The following is a 19,553-nucleotide window of genomic DNA, read 5'->3' on the forward strand; positions in this document are numbered from 1 at the left end:
GGTGTAGAGTGCCCTCTGGTGGACAAACTATACAACGCCAACACTCATGACATGGTTGAAGGGTGTTTCGTCCGTTTTTATTTTATTTTTGAAATATTCATTTATCGGCCATTATAAAGGCCGATACCGATAGTTTGGAAAATGCCTAATATCGGCCGATAATATCGGCATGCTGATAAATCGGTCGGGCTCTAGTTATCATGTGACTTCTTTTCACCACTTGCTTGTGTTTATCATTGTATTACAAAGGTACAAAACAGATTTCGGTACTTCAGTAGGTTGGTACATTATCATTATATCAGTTAATGAAATGATGGTATTTACCTGTAAATGTAAGTGAAAACCATAAAACGTTGCTACCGTATTTTTTATGGTAAAATTCCTGCAGGTGCCTTTTTTTTTTTTTTTTTTTTTTTTTTTTGTTAACCGCAAATTTTATGTTTTTTTTTTTTACAGTGCACTCCAGTTCATCGGTTGACATCTTGTGAAATAAAAATATGCATGTTTGTAAAAAAAACAAATTTATCATTAAGGTGTTTTAAATTTAAGTGGTCGTTTCTTGCCAAAATACACATCCAATTCAACATTTGTTTAGAACTATTTTTGGACGGTTATGGCTTGTAAACAGTGTTTGATCTGTGCATATTTCTTTCCTGGTTCAGACCAAGCCACTTTTTCACTGGAGGAAGTGTTATTATGGAATATGGATATGTATTTCAGCCAGAAGGAGTGGTTTGAAGTTAAAAATGTCTTAATAATGGATTTGTTTTGTTTTGCTGTATATATATATATTTTTTTTTTATGTTTGTGTGGATTACTTGTGATGTTTTTACCAGCTTTTTGACTCTCATTCTGACCGCACCCATACACTGCAGCAAAATTTTGTTTTGGAGTGTTACTTTTACTTTATTTATTTATTTATTTATTTATTTATTTATTTATTTATTTATTTAGCCGATAACCCCTGTGAGAGAATCATTGAGTCTGATTTGTAAACAAATAATTTAGGTCAGTTTTGTGAATTGGATCAGCTAATTTACTGGACAGAATGGTTTGTTAATGAGTTAGACATAAATCATTTATTAGCTGAAATGAGAGCATATGTGCATGTCAACATAAGTCAAGATCTTAACTGAAGTTGATTTTCGCTCCATTTCTCGTTCGCTATGGTATAAGTTGAGCAGATGAGGAATATGGCCTAGTTTGTGGTGCTTTTGTGTCTGTGTGCCCATTCATTGTGAATGTGTAGAAAAGAATGTCTAGTTCAGCTCTTCAATAAAGTCTTCAATGCAAGAAATTCATCAGATCAGAAGTAAATGGTATAAAACGTTCAGTTTCAAATGCACTACCCCTTTAATATACTCCACTGCAAAAGACAGTGTAACTTCTTCTTCTATCCTCCTCCAGTGCACCGACGAAAATAAAAGCGAAACAAAGCTCAACAGATGGACATAATTGATGTGGCACAGACAGAAGTCTCACTTTGAGATGCTCAGAGGGAATGTTTGGAGCGATGTGAGATCTGAGGTCATCCTAAGTGCAGAAGGAATGTCTCCGGTGTCTGCTGGGACCGTACTGCCGGTTGTTCCTGTTTGCGGTCATGTGGCAGTCACGCATTACTAGCGAAGCATAGCTAAAGACGGGAGAGCAATGCCGCCCACCGCAGATAAAGCAGTACGGCACTGTCGCGGACGCGTCTGTGATGGAGCTCTTTACAGCGTGAAGCAGCAGGAGTTGTGTTTTAGCAAAGAGGCTTAACCCTTATGAATACATTTTCTGCTTGTTTCTCCATTACTGGAGGCATCATAAGCCCGTCACACAGCCCTGATCGCATTTCAGCACAGCTCAACTCCAATCCATGTGTTCTGCCTGGGTTTGGTTTTTTTGTGTGGGTTTTTCAGTGATTTTCTTTATTTGTATGCCTTTGGGTGTCAGAGGTGACAGAAAAGAGGAAAAGAAGTGACGTGCATTTGATTTGTTTTTGCATTGTGAGATTTCCTGGATCATTTCTGTTCTGTGGCACCTATTAAACTCTGTAATGTTTACAGATATGCTTGTTGAAAGTATTAAGGAAGTGTATAAAAGGGTGAAGCAGAGTTCTTATCGTTAACTAAACTAAATCAAGTTTGTTAAGTGATATTAAATGTTAACTGAATGAGTATTATTTGATTTCAGCTAGTTGCCAAAGCAAAATTTCTCATTTTCATGTAGTTTAAGCTGAAGTACCAAAATAACTAAACTGAAATAACAGTTAATACTTAGAGAGAACCAAAATGATAAAAATGACAAAAAACATGCAGACAAATTACTAAAACTTAAACAGAAAATATAAATAAAAAAAAAACAATTAAATATAATATTAAATAAAATATTAATAAATATTAATAGTATATTATAGTATAATAAATTATAGTAAAATAACAATTGTGTGAAGCATACTTTCTGAAATATTAAACAGGATGGTTTTCTATATGCAAATGAGCTCTGTTATGATTGGATAAGCTCTGTAATGTGGCAATCATATGCTAATGAGAAATAAATATAAGATGTCTCATGGTAATTTCTAAATAAGCGTTTCTGCAGTTTAGTTTCTGTAAATGGTACAGAACTAATAATAATTATTTATATATAAATACACACAAATGAGAGAAATTTAAGAGAAATATGTTATGTACAGAATATTTTTATTTATATATAATATAAATTATATAAAAAATAAAATAAATGCATATACTTGTAAATATTTTTTAAATACATGAATGTGTTTGTATTTATATATACGTAATAATTACACACAGCACACACACACACACATACATTAGGCGAACTCAAACTTTTATTTTGTATGTGATTAATTGTGATTAGTCATTTGACAGCCCTAATGGCAGCATTGGCTCATTGCAGAAATGTGCCTCTGCCTACATTTTTTGCAGAACTGCACCAGCTTCCATCAGCTGCGGTTTTAGCAGTAAAACAAGTTCTGATTACAGAGTTGGATTAATGATTAATATTAATTGTTTCTTGGAAAATACTGTTATGACCTCAAAACACTCTTACCATGGTGGAAGATTTATAAACTCTTATGTTTTCATGTTTGAATTACATAATCAGCTCTATATGTTTGGTTTTTCTGATGGAGTAAACTTGCTTGTAAGCTCACCTGGTACAACATTAAACTTATAATGCATTTGTGCACATGGCCTGTAAAACAGTAAAATGGCATGGCTGCTTCAGCAAATGCATGTTTATCTCACATTTGCTACTTTTTACACTATTGGGTGTGTTTAGAGTCAGGTTTAGTGTAGCTGATTTTTTTTTTTTTTTAAACACAAAAGCATTAATCTTTTAGAGCCACTTACTGGATATTTAATTTCCTACATACTGCCAGATTTACATTCATCTGTTTTAGATAAAACAGCACTTTTTAATGCCACTAACTGTACATTTAGCTTTGAAAGTATTGTGAAACATGTCGCCACGTGCATGTTTTTTTCCAATGATCTTCGGTTAATAAATGTAGTGAGGTGTGTTGCATTGTGAACACTGGAGTTTTTCACATAGTAAGTTGTAGAGTAATTTAAATCTGAGCCATGAAATCTGATTTTGTTTCTGGGTAATTATTGCATAAAATTTGATTAGCTTTTTAACGGATAATTAAACTGTCACTCACCTTCAACTGTGTTTATGCAAGTTTTCATCTAATGAAATAAAATAAGATTTATGGTGAAACAAAGTGAAACCTCTATGATGAGATTAAAAGTGGTGCTTGCCCACATAAAACACACTTGATATTAACTTTATTTGACATTTCTCACAGTATTTGCCAAAGTCGTCTTTGTGTTTTATCACAGTGTCAAATGTAAAAGGCTCCAGCCTCCAGTGTCGGTTATTCTGGTAAACCAAGAGTGTTTTTACCAACACTCAGCTGTAACTTTTTTTAAAGTAGCTAGTGATTCTCCTCTCAAGCCAGAATGAGAAAAGCGAGGATCCAAGTGCATTTGAAAGTCCTTGATTTTCGTGTGTTGCTGTGCCGGAGCACATGTTGGCATATTGCTCTCACTGCATTGTTCACACATGACAGGATCTCGTCTCAAGTGGCGGAATGAATGAATTGATCTGTGAGGCGCGTACGGGAGAGATTGAATCTAGATCATAAATGGAAAGTTTAGCGAAGCGTGGTTTTATACAAAGAACAAGAATCAGAAATAAAAGGTGAAATGTGGATTACTGTCTGTGATCCTTTCAATTATGAAACTCACAGTTGCAGCTCTAAAATATGATTGGATGAGACACGTGAAGTTTAAAAAAAAAAAAAAAAAATCAATATATGCAGGAATTTTTTTTGCCTGTTTTTCATTATATGACTGCCTTCTTTTGCTCATTAATTTTTATACAAAGCAGGATAAGCATGGAAACTTCTTATTTTATGATTAGTGAATGCCAGATATAATAAAATGCTTACAGTTTTATCTCTTTTTCTTTTCCTGATGGATTTGAAATGTGTTTATAGCTCATTAGGCATCTTTATGTGTCCAATAGCAGAGGTGGGACTGAAGCAGAGAACAAAAGGACGGTGTGTTTAATGATATGCTTGGTGTTTTTCAGTTCGTAGTGTGAAGACGCAGAACTGCTGCTGTATATATTTAAAGCAGACCTCTTCATTATAACAAAGCTATGTATGCGTCATTGTTTTTTTTAGCCCACATTGATACTGTAATTTACATATCTCGCCTTATTAGAGCTTGTGGATGAGATAGAAATGAAAAACACCTACAGTTTTTCTTTTCCTGCCTGTTTTCACCACATGTCAGAGATACGTTCAGCCGTATGAGTTTTATTCAAGCCGTTTGAACTGCTGGATCCATCCTCCAACTCGAGTTTAAAAGGCCTGTGGAAAAATGCATGCGTTGTGGAATCCCAGGGATTTGATTCTGTGTCACATACAATTTTTCCTTGTTTTCCATCATCGTTGGCCTTTGTTTTCCAGTGCAGTGCATAAATTAAATTGTCTTGACTAGGGCTGAAACGATTCCTTGAGTAACTCGAATACAAAAAATCATCGAGGCAAATTATTTGCCTCTGCTTCGTATAGTCCATTTATGGACATAACTATACACGGAACGCTGTGTTTCCCCATGGACCATTATTACTGACGCACAAACTGATTAACACTGGACATATTTAAGACTATAAAATAATGGTGGTTAGTTATGATGTCCCTAAGTTAACTATAATTTGTGAAAGACTAAGTGCCATTTATGTTGATTGTCTCATTCTCTCTCTGTGACACACAGAAAGTTAGAAAGTTAGTGAATATCAAACGAAGAGTGCCTCAGCATGATTACAAATGTGATACTGATTTTATGCAACAGTTCATCAGTAAACAAGAAGTTAATATTAAGAGACTTACATTTTAAACCGCATATTTTTGCTCTATTTCGCCAACAAATAACCATTCCAAACACCGCCACAGTACTGTTTTGCGTCTTTGAGCAACATGACGGTCGGTGTTTTGTTCTTGAATGAATCATCCGTTAAATGATTCAGTTCAATCACAATGACTCACTTACTTAACAGTGACTTGCTGCCACCTACGGGTGGTATTGATTTCACATTTAAAGTATCTTCATTTTAAAAATACATGTAAATATCAGTATTTAGTGTTTTGTTTAAAATAACAAAATATTATTTATGCATTTGTAACTGCAAGTTAAATGCATTCATGTCCCTCTGAGCTGAATTAAATAGTGGGTAAATAGGCCAACATCTAAATGCCTCAGTTTCTTGATTTATGCATTATTTTAGGTTGTAATGTTTACCTTTTTCTAAAGTAATGTAAAATTGTTTTTTTTTTTTTTTTTTTATTACACACACACATATTATACGTCCTTCAAATACTTTTACTTCAGACTTGCAAAAAAAAAACAAGCCTCTATTTCAACTGAGAATGACTCCACTTTTTAAATTGTAATCAAGAGAAGTTATTATAAATCCATTGTTTGGCACAAGATATTTAAAATAAAGCATTAAGACATGATGTCATAATGTTTCTGCAGTAGTAAAATCAATATTGGAGTCTATTCCTTATTTGTTTGGGTAAAATGTATTGCTATGTGTATTATATTTGTGCATATAGATGAAAATTAAACTATAAATTGAAGAACTGCACTCTTATGCTGTGTTTAGCTCAAGAGAATGATGGCAAAGTCACGATAAATCATTGATTATTCTGGTTTTTTTTCACATTGCATCTGTTCTAAACTATTAATTCTCATCTCTCTTTACTTTAAGAAAAAGATTCACCTGCTATTTTGTATGCATTTAAATGAAGTGCATGAATAATGCGCATTTGAGTTTGCATACAGTATATCGCGATGGGTGATGTAGATAAACCGTTTAGCTTGATGTCTTTTATTCTTTTGACAGTATTAAATATATGGTATTTGTATATGTAGTCTGATGTGGAAGCATCATAAACCTAACACGTTGCTAGCATTCAATTTATTGAAACCGACAGTTTGGTCATTAATTATGAAGGTCAGTCATTGTGTGCGAGAACCTTTTAAGTACTAATAAATGATCTAATTAGTTTAACATCAGTTCTGCTTATGGATATGTATATTCAACATGCTTATGTTGAAGTCTGTATGATATTATAGATATGAAAGATTGATTAGGAATTAGCTGATTTTTTTTTAAATTACTAGCATAGGCTAATTTACTTGTGTTAACTAGAACTTATGTCCAATTTCCATAGTTATTTAAAATATAAATTAAATATAATTTAATGTATATGTATTTATATATGTTTATTTTTTAAGTATTTAAATTGTAATTATAATATTTTTTTTATTTTTTTAAAAAAAATAAATGTTATTATATAAATAATAATATTAAATATAATTATAAAAATAATATTTAAAACAGAAATGTACATTCAATAAATTACAGTTTATATTTTAAATATATAAAGCTGTCAAAGTTTATATATTTATTTCAGCATTAGAATCAGTTATTGGAAACTCATTGATCGATTGACTAATTGACGTCATTTTCACACAGAGTTGGTTCACCTGAAACATTTTCATTCACACCATTTGTGTTATCAGCATCAGCGTTGCTCTTTGTGCTGCTGTCACACATCATGGCTGGATTGATCTGTAAAGCAGTTGCTTATCTCCAGTCTCTAGACAACGTATGACCTCTCGTCTTTTGTGCTGAATTTAAAGACTGAATCAAACAGAATGAATCGTGACAATAGAGATTCCCATGTTATATCTGCTCAGTGCTTTCAGTGTTTCCAGTACCTTCTGATGAAAGGCTGCCAAATAAAACTTATAATAAGTTAAATTAAATATGTGTAACACCTTCAGAATGATTTAACATATTTATCTAGTTTAATGTTGGATTTTCATTTAAGGATGAAGCGGAGCAGCACACGTCAGCGCATGATAGAGATTGATTTATTTATAAATCAAATCCAGATGGTAATTTACAGTTTTTGCATGGTGACAATGAGCTTTGCATCTCGACAAGTGTTAAACTTTATATATCAGTGAAATGCATGAACGGATGTTATTGCTTTTGATGCATGTGAACCTACAGATGTAAAGTGTGATGCATCCAATGTTAAAATACTTTAGGATTTTCGCAGATTCAAAATATGAGATCAGGAGATTAATTGTCACTAAGTGTTTGAATTAGATCTGTCAATTAAATCATTTTAACTGGATTAATTATATGATGTGCTGACTAATTAATCACATTAATCAGAGTTAATGGCATACGTCGATATTTGCACAGAAAAGCAGCCAAAAAGTGTCATTTAGAAGGCAATATATTGTCTTTTATTTCTGTATAATTGATGCTAAATTCATCATTAAATTTACAATCCATAGCAATCCATTTTGCAGCCCAGGCTCATTGGAAATACATCTGGTATCTCTAAAACATATTTTATTAAATTATGCTGGCTTAAGTTCTCTTAGGAAGTTATATTACTTCACAAACTCTTTTGAAAAAAAAAAACTTGTCTACTCTGAATTAATTTTAGAGTTTCCATCTAAAGCAAGCCTTTAAAACTTTATATAAGTTTAGTATTGCTCTTTTATACTATTATTTCTTGTTACTTGTTACTTGCCATGAAAATAGGCAAGGGAGCTGTCATGGCATTAAAACACCGACCAACCAACCAACAATCATTGGAAATATGTGACTCCAGATACAATTTACTGCATTTTCACACGCTGTTGAAGTCGTACGTATTGTGCGTGAAAATAAGTCTCTATTTATTGATAATCTGCCACGTAATTATATTTTGAGTAAAAAAAAGAAACATCGATGGGCCCCATAGACATTTTATTTTTCTCTCTTTTCTCTAAATCTGTTTTCCATTTTCTTTATTTTTTTTGGATTCTTAATTTTAATAAAATTTAATAAAATAAAACTTGCACAATTTAATCAGTCTTTAAAAATGTAATCAAATGAAAATCTAACAATTAAATGACAACAAACCAAAACTTTTTTTTAAATAAGATGCTGCATAACAGAGCTATATGATTTAAAACATGGATATTTTTATTGTATGATAATCTTAAAAATAATTCAATTATTAGTTACTTATTTAACTACTATACAATAAACAATAATGATATATTTCCATCATAATTTCTTCAAGTTCAACCGACTTTTATTTTGGTGGGTGGTCGTGAAGGTCTTTCCGTTGTAGTTTCAGTTGTATTTGACGATAGTTTTTTGCATTAAACGCTGAAAAGCTGGTGAAGTGACCTTTTGGAGGTGAAGTTCATGTGTTTATGTCCTCATATTGAGATACAGAAACGGAAAACTCTGTGTTTGTTTTGTATATCAGACGAAACCGCGCCATTCATTCACAAAGATGCGTTAGCTTATTAACCACATGCGCTGACTAAATGTTTTCGCGCTTATTTCTGCCGTGTGATCGGCTGTTATATCTTGATGTGATATCTGTAATATGAATTTATATTGTATGTGTTTGTTTGTAAACATACCAGTTGTTTTATGAGACGTTAATATAAGCCGTTTGTTCTTCTCCGTTAGGTTTTCTCCAGCTCGCCTTGAGCACAAGCGTCTCTCGTTCTCCCGCTCCTTTCTGTCATGATGTCGCGGTACCATCAGCGTTTTGAGCGGGATTTCCGCAGCGTGTGGGAGCGACGGGAGCGCTGCGCATCCAACAGCAGCTGCGGCGGAACCGTCAACGGCTGCGTCTCCACCTCTGCCTCCTCCGTCCCCAACAGCGGCAACAACCGTCCCGGCCTCCTGCCCCTGCCCGTCATCCCCTCGCTGCTGCCCACTCCGGTCACCGGGGCAACCAGCACGGCCAATAGCGAACTGACCTGCAAGCGATTAGCCTCCACCTGCACCACCTCGACAACTAAGGTAGGACTGAACACACCTGCGGCCGCTCTCATGTCATTCCAAACGGGTATCATTTTCTTTCTTCTCTAAAACACAATTGAGAAATGTTCCCGCTTCTGTGGTAGTTGATGGTAATTTACACTGCTGAAAGGGTCTGAAAGGGACAAAACGGCCCATGAAAGTGGCCATATGGCTCATGCAGGTTTGATTCTGAAGAAAATGTGATCAATTTTGATGTTGTGTTTTTTTGGTAACAATGAGTTAATATTATAGTTTTTTTAAAATTTATATTTTTAGTATTGTTAAATGTACGTACTGTTTCTATTTATTATGTATATATAAATACACACACATGCATGTATTTAATAAAAATGTTATGTTTATTTCATAAATATATTTATTATATTTATAGAAAATATATTTAAACTTCTATATTAGATGTGATTAATCATGATCATTTGACAGACTATTATTATTATTGTACATTTATAGGTTTATGTGTTGAATTATTAATTATCATCATGTATTTTATATATATTTTTTATATTTTACATATACAAAATTATATATAACATTAAATAAATATATATTTAAATTAATAAATTCATTAATATTAGTAATTTTATATATATTGTTTTGAATAATATAATTTGTATTATTTTTATTTTGGTTTTAGGTATTTTAGTACATCAGGTTAAACTAACTTGGCTTGGCAACTAGCTTAGATAATAATTTTTAATTATTATGTTAATTTTTTTTTTTTTTGTAATTGTTTAAATAAATTATAAATAATAAAACTGAATTATTTCAACAAATATTTCAAGTAACAATTTTTTTTTAATGGTTTTAGTTTTTGTTAACTGTGATAACCCTTTATAGGAATATATTACCCATTATAGGAAAGGAAAAATGTAAGATTATACTTGATTTTATACAGCTATATTTGCATCTTTTGTTATTTTATTTATTTATTTCTATCTATTGTGTAGTTGAATTTTGCATTGTTTGTCCTTGTGCATGGATGGAGCCACTTCAAAAGCAACTGTTGATGGTCACATCAAGTTGGAGAGCTTTGCGGCGTCATTACGTGCCACATGTGTTTGTTGTCTCTGCTCGCGGCGAAAAAAGGAGATTAAAGCGTGTGCAGTGGCGGATCTTAGGGTCAATTTTTCTGTCATCCATCATGAAAGCCCTGCAGCCGCCCCCACCAGTGTATCTCTACAAGCCATCTCTGATAAGGAAGAGCGAGGCTGCTTATTGATCTGTGTCAAGAAGAAACTCCCGCTACCTGCTTTCATATTGCAGAAGGGCCGGAGTGGGGCGGGGGGAAAGAATAAAGCAATCTTAGATTTACAGACATCCACACTGGGGAAAGTCTGGGGTCAAAAGCAATATGCTTGTGCATCTTTCATTCCACGTACAAAGGCTTCTTTGTGTCAAAAGATGGACATTTTATTATTTAAAGTATCGGCATGTTGGCTTCACTCATCCTGTGATTGTATTGCGGGGGTTCAGCGGTGGCATGAGCAGCCGATAATTGAGTGTGTGCTAAAGTAATTTGCTTGCATATTAAGTTACGAATCTCACTGAGAAGATTGGCTTTGTGGCCTTTTCGTCTTGATCCTGTGAAAAGTGTCGCTGCTCTTGTGAGGCAGATATAAATACTGTCAAATGACATGAAGGGTCATTTTGTCGCATTCAGGCTCATTAAAATGCAAAAGTGTTGGTGAAGCTATTTTTGAAACTTTGTTACAAGCTAATTACAATACAAGCTGATAAAAAGTTGTTCAACTACACTCTGGCTTTTCTTTAAAGTAGTTTTATACACACTACTAATAAAACCATTTAATAAAGCAGTATCTTTTTTAAATAAATCACTGTTTATCTGACAATATCAAGTGACTATCAGACAGTATCATTTATTGTTGCAATCAAAAAAACATTTATTTATTTGTTTATTTATTAATTACTTTTAAAAAACTTTTATTTAACCAAAAAAAAAACAAAAACAAAACAACCTCGAGGATCTCAAATATGGTGAAAATTTTATATATTTTTTTATATATATATATATATATATATATATATATATATATATATATATATATATATATATATATATATATATATATATATATAATTAGTAAAACTAAAAAACACAGATTTACATTTATTCATGTAATTAAATATAACTGACAAGCCTTTGAAATAAGTCACCATTTCTCAGACAATAAAATTTGTTACAATCACATATTTATTAATTTATCTACTTATTTATGTATTTATTTATTAATTTATTTATTTGCTTATTTGGTTAAGTATTATAGTTATTTATTATTATTTTTTTTAAAAACAGTGAGGGTCTCATATATACTGACATGATTCATAGACCATTGCAAAACTAATTATCAGTAAAAAATAGACATAATTACATTTATTCATGTAAATGAGCAAATATAACTGTAAATATATTTATTACTGTTTGTCAGACTATAATTTATTGTTATAATTAAAGTATTATTTATTTATTAAATTAATTATTTTAAAAACAAGCTCAAATATGGTGACATTATTAATATACCATTGGTAATTTACATTTATTTATACAAAAAAGTAAAGCTATTTAATAGAGCATCATAGAGCATCAAGTCACTGATTATAACAATAAATTATATTCTGATAAAAGATTTTTATTTATTTATTTATAACAAGCTCAAGTACGGTGACATTATTAGTATACCATTGGTAAACTAATTATCATTAATAACACTAGAAAACACATTTACATTTAAGATATAAATAAATATAACCGTAAAGCTATTTAATAGCGTGGCACCTTTTTAAATAAGTCGCTATATGAGTCAGTTTATTCCATTCGTATATACTATATATATGATACTGTATACAGCTAAACGATAATGTACAAAAAAAATAAATAAATAAATAAACTTTTTTGCTATTTTCACACCTCGTTCATTTGGAGTATTTCATTTGGACCCTGATGCATTTTCTCCATTTAGTTTGTGTAGGCAAAAAATGAACAGCGATGAACTGTCAGCAGCATGTACTGTGCGTTTCCACAGTCTGTAACTTGTAGTGTTGAGACTGCTGAATGTCACTTGAGTTTCCCAGCAGATGCAGAATTACAGCGAGAACGTGACCGTGCCAGTGCCGTTTCCACCATCATTTCAAACACACTTTCATACTCTGCTCCCATTTAATTTCTTCCCCTAATCATGGCTGTCTTGTGTTTCTGGACGACTCTCAAGACGCCCTGAAAGCTTATTGAGTATTTCAGCCGCTATCTGTAGCGTGACCTCTTTCAACAGCTCCGCTCCGCTGAAGGTTTCATTTTGTCAGCTAAGAGCTCTCTCATTTAGATTTAGTGAAACTGCATTATGCAAAACGGCCAGTCAGAACATGCCAAAACACGCAGGACTCTTGAACTCCACAGTCGCTCACCGAGAGCAGACAAGAAAGTGAAGAGCCTGCAAAGGAAATATTTTCTCATCGTTATGTGGTCGTTTGAATTGCTTGTTATCGCGCTTTTGTATTGAGCCACTTCATATTCATATTAGAGATAATAACAATGTGTCTGCCACGCTGCTGTAAACAACTCATAAGTTGGCATAATTCTGCTCCGTTTGGGCAGATTCAACCATCTGAGGAATTTCATTAGTCCAGCGGCATAATTGCATGATTAATTTGGCTAATTATTCCATTTATTCTCTGATTAGATGTACAAACTATTTGTAAGGCCTTGGTAAATTAGGCTACTGATTCTCTACTGGTTTTGCTTCAGGTCCCAGATTTTACATTGGACATTGTGCCATCAAAACTAGTTTTTATTGCAAAGAAGAAAATCATTAAATTGTTTTAATTTTCTCTAGGTGATTTATTTATTATTTTGTTGATGGTTTTTAAGAACATTAACACTGTTGACATCCGTCTATTGTGATTAGGAGGTAGTCTAATAACCTTAATTCAGTAATTAAGTAATAAATAAATCAATTAAATACAAAAAAATATAAACAGTATTAGAGTCAAGTATAGGATAACAAAATAAAATGGACAAAAGTTATGCATGCATGTTATTTATTTATTTATTTATTTATTTATTTATTTATAAGTAAATAAATAAAACAAATTAAAACCATTTTAGTGTTTGATTTGCAGGGCGTTTTTGACTTGTTGGTTTTTTTTTTTTTTTTTTTTTTTGCAATAAAAACCCTGTTTGGACAACTTGATTTTTATATACATATATATATATATATATATATATATATATATATATATATATATATATATATATATATATATATATATATATATATATATATATATATATATATATATAAATGCAAGTATATAATCACATAGTTAGAATAGTAAAATAAATGTTTAATTTTTTTTTTTTTAAATAAAAGACAGAATAGACAGATTTCAACCTCCTTAAAATCAAAACCACACAAAAGTCAAATAAATAAATAAATACATAAATAAATACCATCTATACCAAAGTCAAACTATTTATTTAGAGCATTTTGGATTGTTTGTGCAATAAAAACCTGGTTTAGTATGTGTGCATATTCATTTAAACTCAAAGCCGAAATATATAAATGAAAAATAAATAATGCTATTTTATTTAATTTTTATTTTTATTTTTTATGTTTTTTGACAGAAGTCTTCACCAAGATGCTTTTGTCATCAATTTTAGCAAAATTGACTTGTAAATGTTTTATTTTATTTATTTATTTATTTATTATTTTTTATTTTATTGCATTTTTACCTTTTTTTAAAAAATTGATAGAAGCCTTTTCTGCTCACCAAAGCTGCTTTTATGTCAGCAATTTTATCAAACTTGACTTGTAAATGCTTATTTTATTTTATTTTTGCATATTTATTTAAACTAAGCTGGAATATTGAAATAAATGTAAATATAAATAAATTGCAAGTAAGTATATAATCAAGTATAGTTAACAGCAAAATAAACAGGCTTCTTTTCTTGATATGTCTTCTTGATAATGGAGCATTTGATTTTGGACTTTTGTGCATTTTCTCTAATTGGCTTGTGTAGGTAAAAAGGAACAGCGATGAAGTGGGATTCCCCCAACAGTATAATGACCAATTTTGCCCTTGGTTTGCTGCTTCAGAAATTCAGTTTGACTGAATTGATTTCAGAAGCATTTTCTGTTTCTTGTGAGCCTCGCACAGTCTGGATGAAGCCAGACATCAGAGAAACAGGGCCGCTGACTTTGAGACCTGTGTATTTCTGCCTGTCATTCATAGATATAGCAGTGTCCCTCACAGGTCTGAAGAGCCGTGACCCTTTTAAGAGCCGCGTCTCCTAGCTGTTGAAAATCATCTGCAGCCGCACGCACACAGAATTCATTTCAAGGTAAAGCCGCTCCAGCCTGGAGCCTTTTTAGCGGCCAAAGGCACAAACTGAAGGCCAAGAGATCCTCCTTTGAACCATCAACAAGAGAAAGACGCGCCGCTCAGGAAGCTTCTTTCTTATAAAAAATCGCCTCTGTTCCCATCAGCGGGAGACCACCGCGGATGCCCGTCTCTGAGGATGTTTTTAAAGACGCCGCAAGCCGCAAGGAATCGCAAACTTACTTCACAAAGCGACGGTCCTGACAAATGATGGATCATCGGTTGCTGGCGCCGCGGGAGCGAACGCTTCTGCCGGGTGAGGAAGAGGCTTCTGTGTTGACAGCAGAGATAGGAATAGCAAATAAGAGCATGACAGTGTGGATGCTGTATTTGGCTTTGTGAGAGGCGGAGAGCGATGCTGCCCAACGCCTGGCGGATTAGGATGGTGGAGGACAGCCATCCGCTCGAATGGAGACGGCTTATTTGACTGCGGGAAGTGATCCTGCGCGCACGCCGCCGGATGGAGGATGAGCAGAAGCATGCTGTCGCTGTTTGACAGGCCCTCGTACAGTAACGAACACGTGCCATTTAAAGAGACCCCGCTCTGAAAAGACGTCTGTATCATCTTCGTCATCCGAAAACGGCCCACGGCCCAATTTTCAACCTTTCCTTACAATTTCCTGGCTGTTTTGCTACACAACATCCACTTTTTACAGTACATTCCGAAAGGATAAAAATCAAGCCAAGTTGGGATGTTTTTGTTTTCTATAAAAAATACATTTGTGTTTTGTATAAAATATAATATATTTAAAAAATTCTTTTTATTTTATTTTTAATTTTTGAGGGTTTTTTTACGTTTAAAAAAAAAATTGGGCTGTATTTTTTTTTTTTTTTCTTTTTTCTGTTCACCAAAGCTGCTTTTTGTCATTAACTTTATCAACGTTGACTTGTAAGTAACGTTAATTTAAAAAATATTTTTTTATTTTATTTATATTATTTAATCAAAAAATTGGGGCCTATACAGTTTTTTTTTTGTTTTTTTTTTGTGGATGTTTTTGAGAGAAATTTTTATTTAATCAATTTTATCATATTCAATAATGGTAATTTCAAAAATAATTTCATTTTTATTTTATTTTTCAATTTTCAATATTTTTCAAATTTGGGGACTATGCAAGTATTTTATTTATTTATTTATTTAGTTTTTGACTGAAGTCTTTCTTGCTCACCAAATTATTTTGGAGTGTTTTTACCTAAAATTGGGGCCTGTATTTTTTTTTTTTTTTTGTTTGTTTGTTTGTTTTTTTTTGTTTTTTGACAGAAGTCTCTTCCGCTCAACTAAGCTGCTTTTATTTAATCAATTTTATCAAAAATAAATGTTAATTATTTATTTTATTATAATGTTAATTTCAAAAGTAATTGTATTTTTATTTATTTTATTTTATTTATTTTATTTATAAAAATTTGGGGCTATACAGGGTTTTTTTTGTTTTGTTTTTGTTTTTGAGAAAACTCTTTTCTGCTCAACAAAGCTGCTTTTATTTTATCATATTTTATTTTACGGTATTGACATGTAAATAATGTTCATTTCAAAAGTAACTCATTTTTATTTTATTTTATTTTTTTTATTTATTTTTTTTTTTCAAAAATTTGGGGCCATCAAAATAATTCGGATAATCCCGTACCGTCTTTTGCGTAGTCATGAGGTCTCTATAAGGGCATGCAAGGTCTGAGGTAAAATCGTAGTTTTCGCCCAAATGCACTTTTAAAAATAATGTATTATTTTTCAAATGTTTAATTTTAACTTGTTATTTAAAATGTTTTAAATGTAACATTAAAATTATGGCAATTTCGATGATAAAATGTTTTTTTCTTTTGTGTAGTCGACTATTGTTTTCAGTGTCGACTATTAGGACTGCACGTTAGTTTGTGGGAAATTAGGTTGCAAACAATTACAGTGCATCAGTTATGGTGCACCAGTTTTGTTTCGTGCATCTGCTTCTATTCTGATCATGCAATTTGACCTTGAAAGCGAGATGTGGCATGCATAGTGTTTCCTCACGGATGCTCTTCATGCACAAACCAATACAGAAATCTAAGTGTTTTAGTAAGTCAGCTAAAGTGAACTTAGAAATGTAATATTTTTTCTGTTTGGCTGCGCCTGCGGGCACATGGAAAGCACGTTTGAACGCACGCAGGGCGGCTGCAGATGAGCGCGTGTGAACTCCACAGCTATTGCTATCATAATTCCACTTGCTCTCCCGCTGTACTTTGAAAACTTCAGCAGGTCACTTTCAGTAAACGAACCACCTACTTCCCGTGAAGTCTAAACGTGTGGCTCTTGCCTGGGGGACAGAGCGGAAAAGCTGTTTCTGGACTCCAGCTAATATTCGTACATAATCATGACATGAGCGCCATGTTGTCTGCATTTAAATTGCTAAGAGGTGTGTGTTGTAGCACAGGTTTTTGATGTGGCACACGAGGGAAATTATAATTGGAAACGGCGGTTTTATTTTTCCGCAGGTAACGTTTTGTCCACAGCTTTAGACGGTCGTGCTTTCTCACAGACTCGATTAGCCGCTGGCGGTTGACCATGTCTTCAGCGACTGGTGAAGTGGGTCAAACGTGTCATTTTGGGGTTAACATGTAAGGGATTACATGCAGTCACCTGCTCAAAAAATAAACTCTGGTCTGACGTTGAGGAGTCTTGTGAGCCTGAAAGTGGCCCGCTGGGGTTGTTTGTTGGATGATTCTGTCAGTGTTATTAGGAGGTAAATAATATGCTTTTATTTTCTGCTGTCTTTCTCATAGTGCTCAGTAAATAAGCATAAACCATAATACCATAAAAGGGATCAATCTTTATGTGTGTCACTGCAGATAATACAAAGAGTTTATAAACACAAACTAAAGGCTTTATGTGGATTTATGGATTAGTCTTAAAAATATTGTCTGTATATTACCCTGACATCAGTAGGAAAAATATGAAAATGTATTTGATGTTGATTTGCAGATGTTCCCCTAAGAACTGGTTTAAAAAATAATGTCATAATGTTTCAGAAGTACTGATGTTCCCACAAAGTTTATTTAAAAATAATGTTGTAATGTTTCAGAAGTATTATATCTCAGATAGAAAGTTATGATTTTCGACTGAAATTAGCTTAAAAATAATGTTGTAATATTTCTAAGTTTTTTGTTTATTTATTTTAGCTATAAAGTGTAGATGTTCCCCCAAAAGTTGGTTTAAAAAATGTCTTAATGTTTCAAAAGGACTTATATATTAAAGCCAAAAGGCACAGTTCCACCAACTTTATTTAAAAGTAATGTTGTAATATTTCAAAAGTGTTTTATCTCAGAAAGAAAGTGATGATTTTCCACTGAAATTAACTTTTAAATATTGTTGTAATATTTCTAAAGTTTTTGTTTATTTAATCTATAAAGTGTAGATGTTTCCCCCCAAAATTGGTTTAAAAAAATAATGTCGTCATTTTTCAGAAATATTTATTTATTTCTGCTAAAGTGCGGATGTATACCCCACGATTGGTTTATAAATAATGTTGTAATGTTATAAAGTATTTTATCTCTTAGATAGAAAATTATGATTTTGCTCCAGAATTGGCTTAAAAATAATGTTGTAATATTTCTGAAGTTTATTTCAGCTACGAAGTGCAGATATTTCCCCCCAAAATTGGTTTAAAAATAATTTTGTAATTTTTCAAAAGTATTTATTTTAGATAAAAAAGAGTTTCCACCAAAACTGGCTTAAAACTTATATTAGTAGTATTTCTGAAGCTTTAATTTATTTCAACTAAAAATGTATATGTTCTATCAAAAACCAGTTAAAAAATAATGTAGTAATGCTCCAGAAACATTTCAACTAATTAGTGCAGATGTTCCCCTCAAAATAGTTTTTTTTAATAATGTTGTAATGTTTCAAAAGTATTATATCTCAGATAGAAAGTAGTGATTTTTCCACCAAAGTTGGCCTAAAAATTATGCTTTTATATTTCTAAACTTTATTTATTCCAGCTACAAAGGTTTTTTTCCCCCAAAAACTAATTTTAAAAAAGTTATAATGTGTCAAAAGTATTTATTTATTTCAGCTAAAAAGTACAGATGTGTCCCCCAAAATTGGTTTAAAAAAAGTTTCAAAAATATTCAATTTATTTTAGATAAAGTGCTGATATTCCACCAAAATTGGCTTACAAGTAGTTGTAATTATTTCTGAAGCTTTAAATATGTGTTTCATGTAAAAAGTGCAGATGTTCCTCCAAAATGTATTTTGTCATGTTTCAAAAGTGTTTTATCTTAGATAGAAAGTGCTGATTTTTCCTTCAAAATTGCCTTAAAAATAATGTTTAAAAGTTTTTGTTTATTTGTTTCAGCTACAAAGTGTCCATGTTTGCCCAATTGGTTTAAAAATGTAATGTTTCAAAAGTATTTATTTACTTTAGATTAAGAGTGCTGATTTTCTGCCAAAATTGGCTTGTTGTAATATTTCTGAAGCTTTTACTTATTTCAACTAAAAATGCACATGTTCTATCAAAAATTGTTTTAAAAATAGTGATGCTCCAGAAATATGTCTTTCAACTAAAGAGTGCAGATGTTTCCCCCAGAATTTATTTAAAAATGTTGTATTGTTTCAAAAGTATTTTATCTTGGATAGAAAGGGATGATTTTCCACCAAAATTGGCTTAAGAATAATGTATTTGTTTATTTCAGCTACAAAGCGTACATTTAACCCCAAAAATTGGCTTTAAAAATAATGTTGTAATGTTTCAAAAGTA

General features: G+C 32.1%; 1 protein-coding gene across 1 annotated transcript in view; it reads left to right on the forward strand.

Moving 5' to 3' along the window:
* Window positions 1-19,553, forward strand: part of LOC127180122 (kelch-like protein 29) — a 156,731-nt gene that overhangs the window by 18,458 nt on the left and 118,720 nt on the right. Inside the window, exon 3 of the mRNA XM_051134083.1 lies at window positions 9,079-9,417. Within this exon, the coding sequence (XP_050990040.1) occupies window positions 9,136-9,417 (282 nt within the window). The 5' untranslated portion in view covers window positions 9,079-9,135. The remainder of the gene's footprint in view (window positions 1-9,078; window positions 9,418-19,553) is intronic.

Source organism: Labeo rohita, chromosome 17 (assembly GCF_022985175.1).
Source record: "Labeo rohita strain BAU-BD-2019 chromosome 17, IGBB_LRoh.1.0, whole genome shotgun sequence".
In the NCBI taxonomy this organism is placed as follows: Eukaryota; Metazoa; Chordata; class Actinopteri; order Cypriniformes; family Cyprinidae; genus Labeo; species Labeo rohita.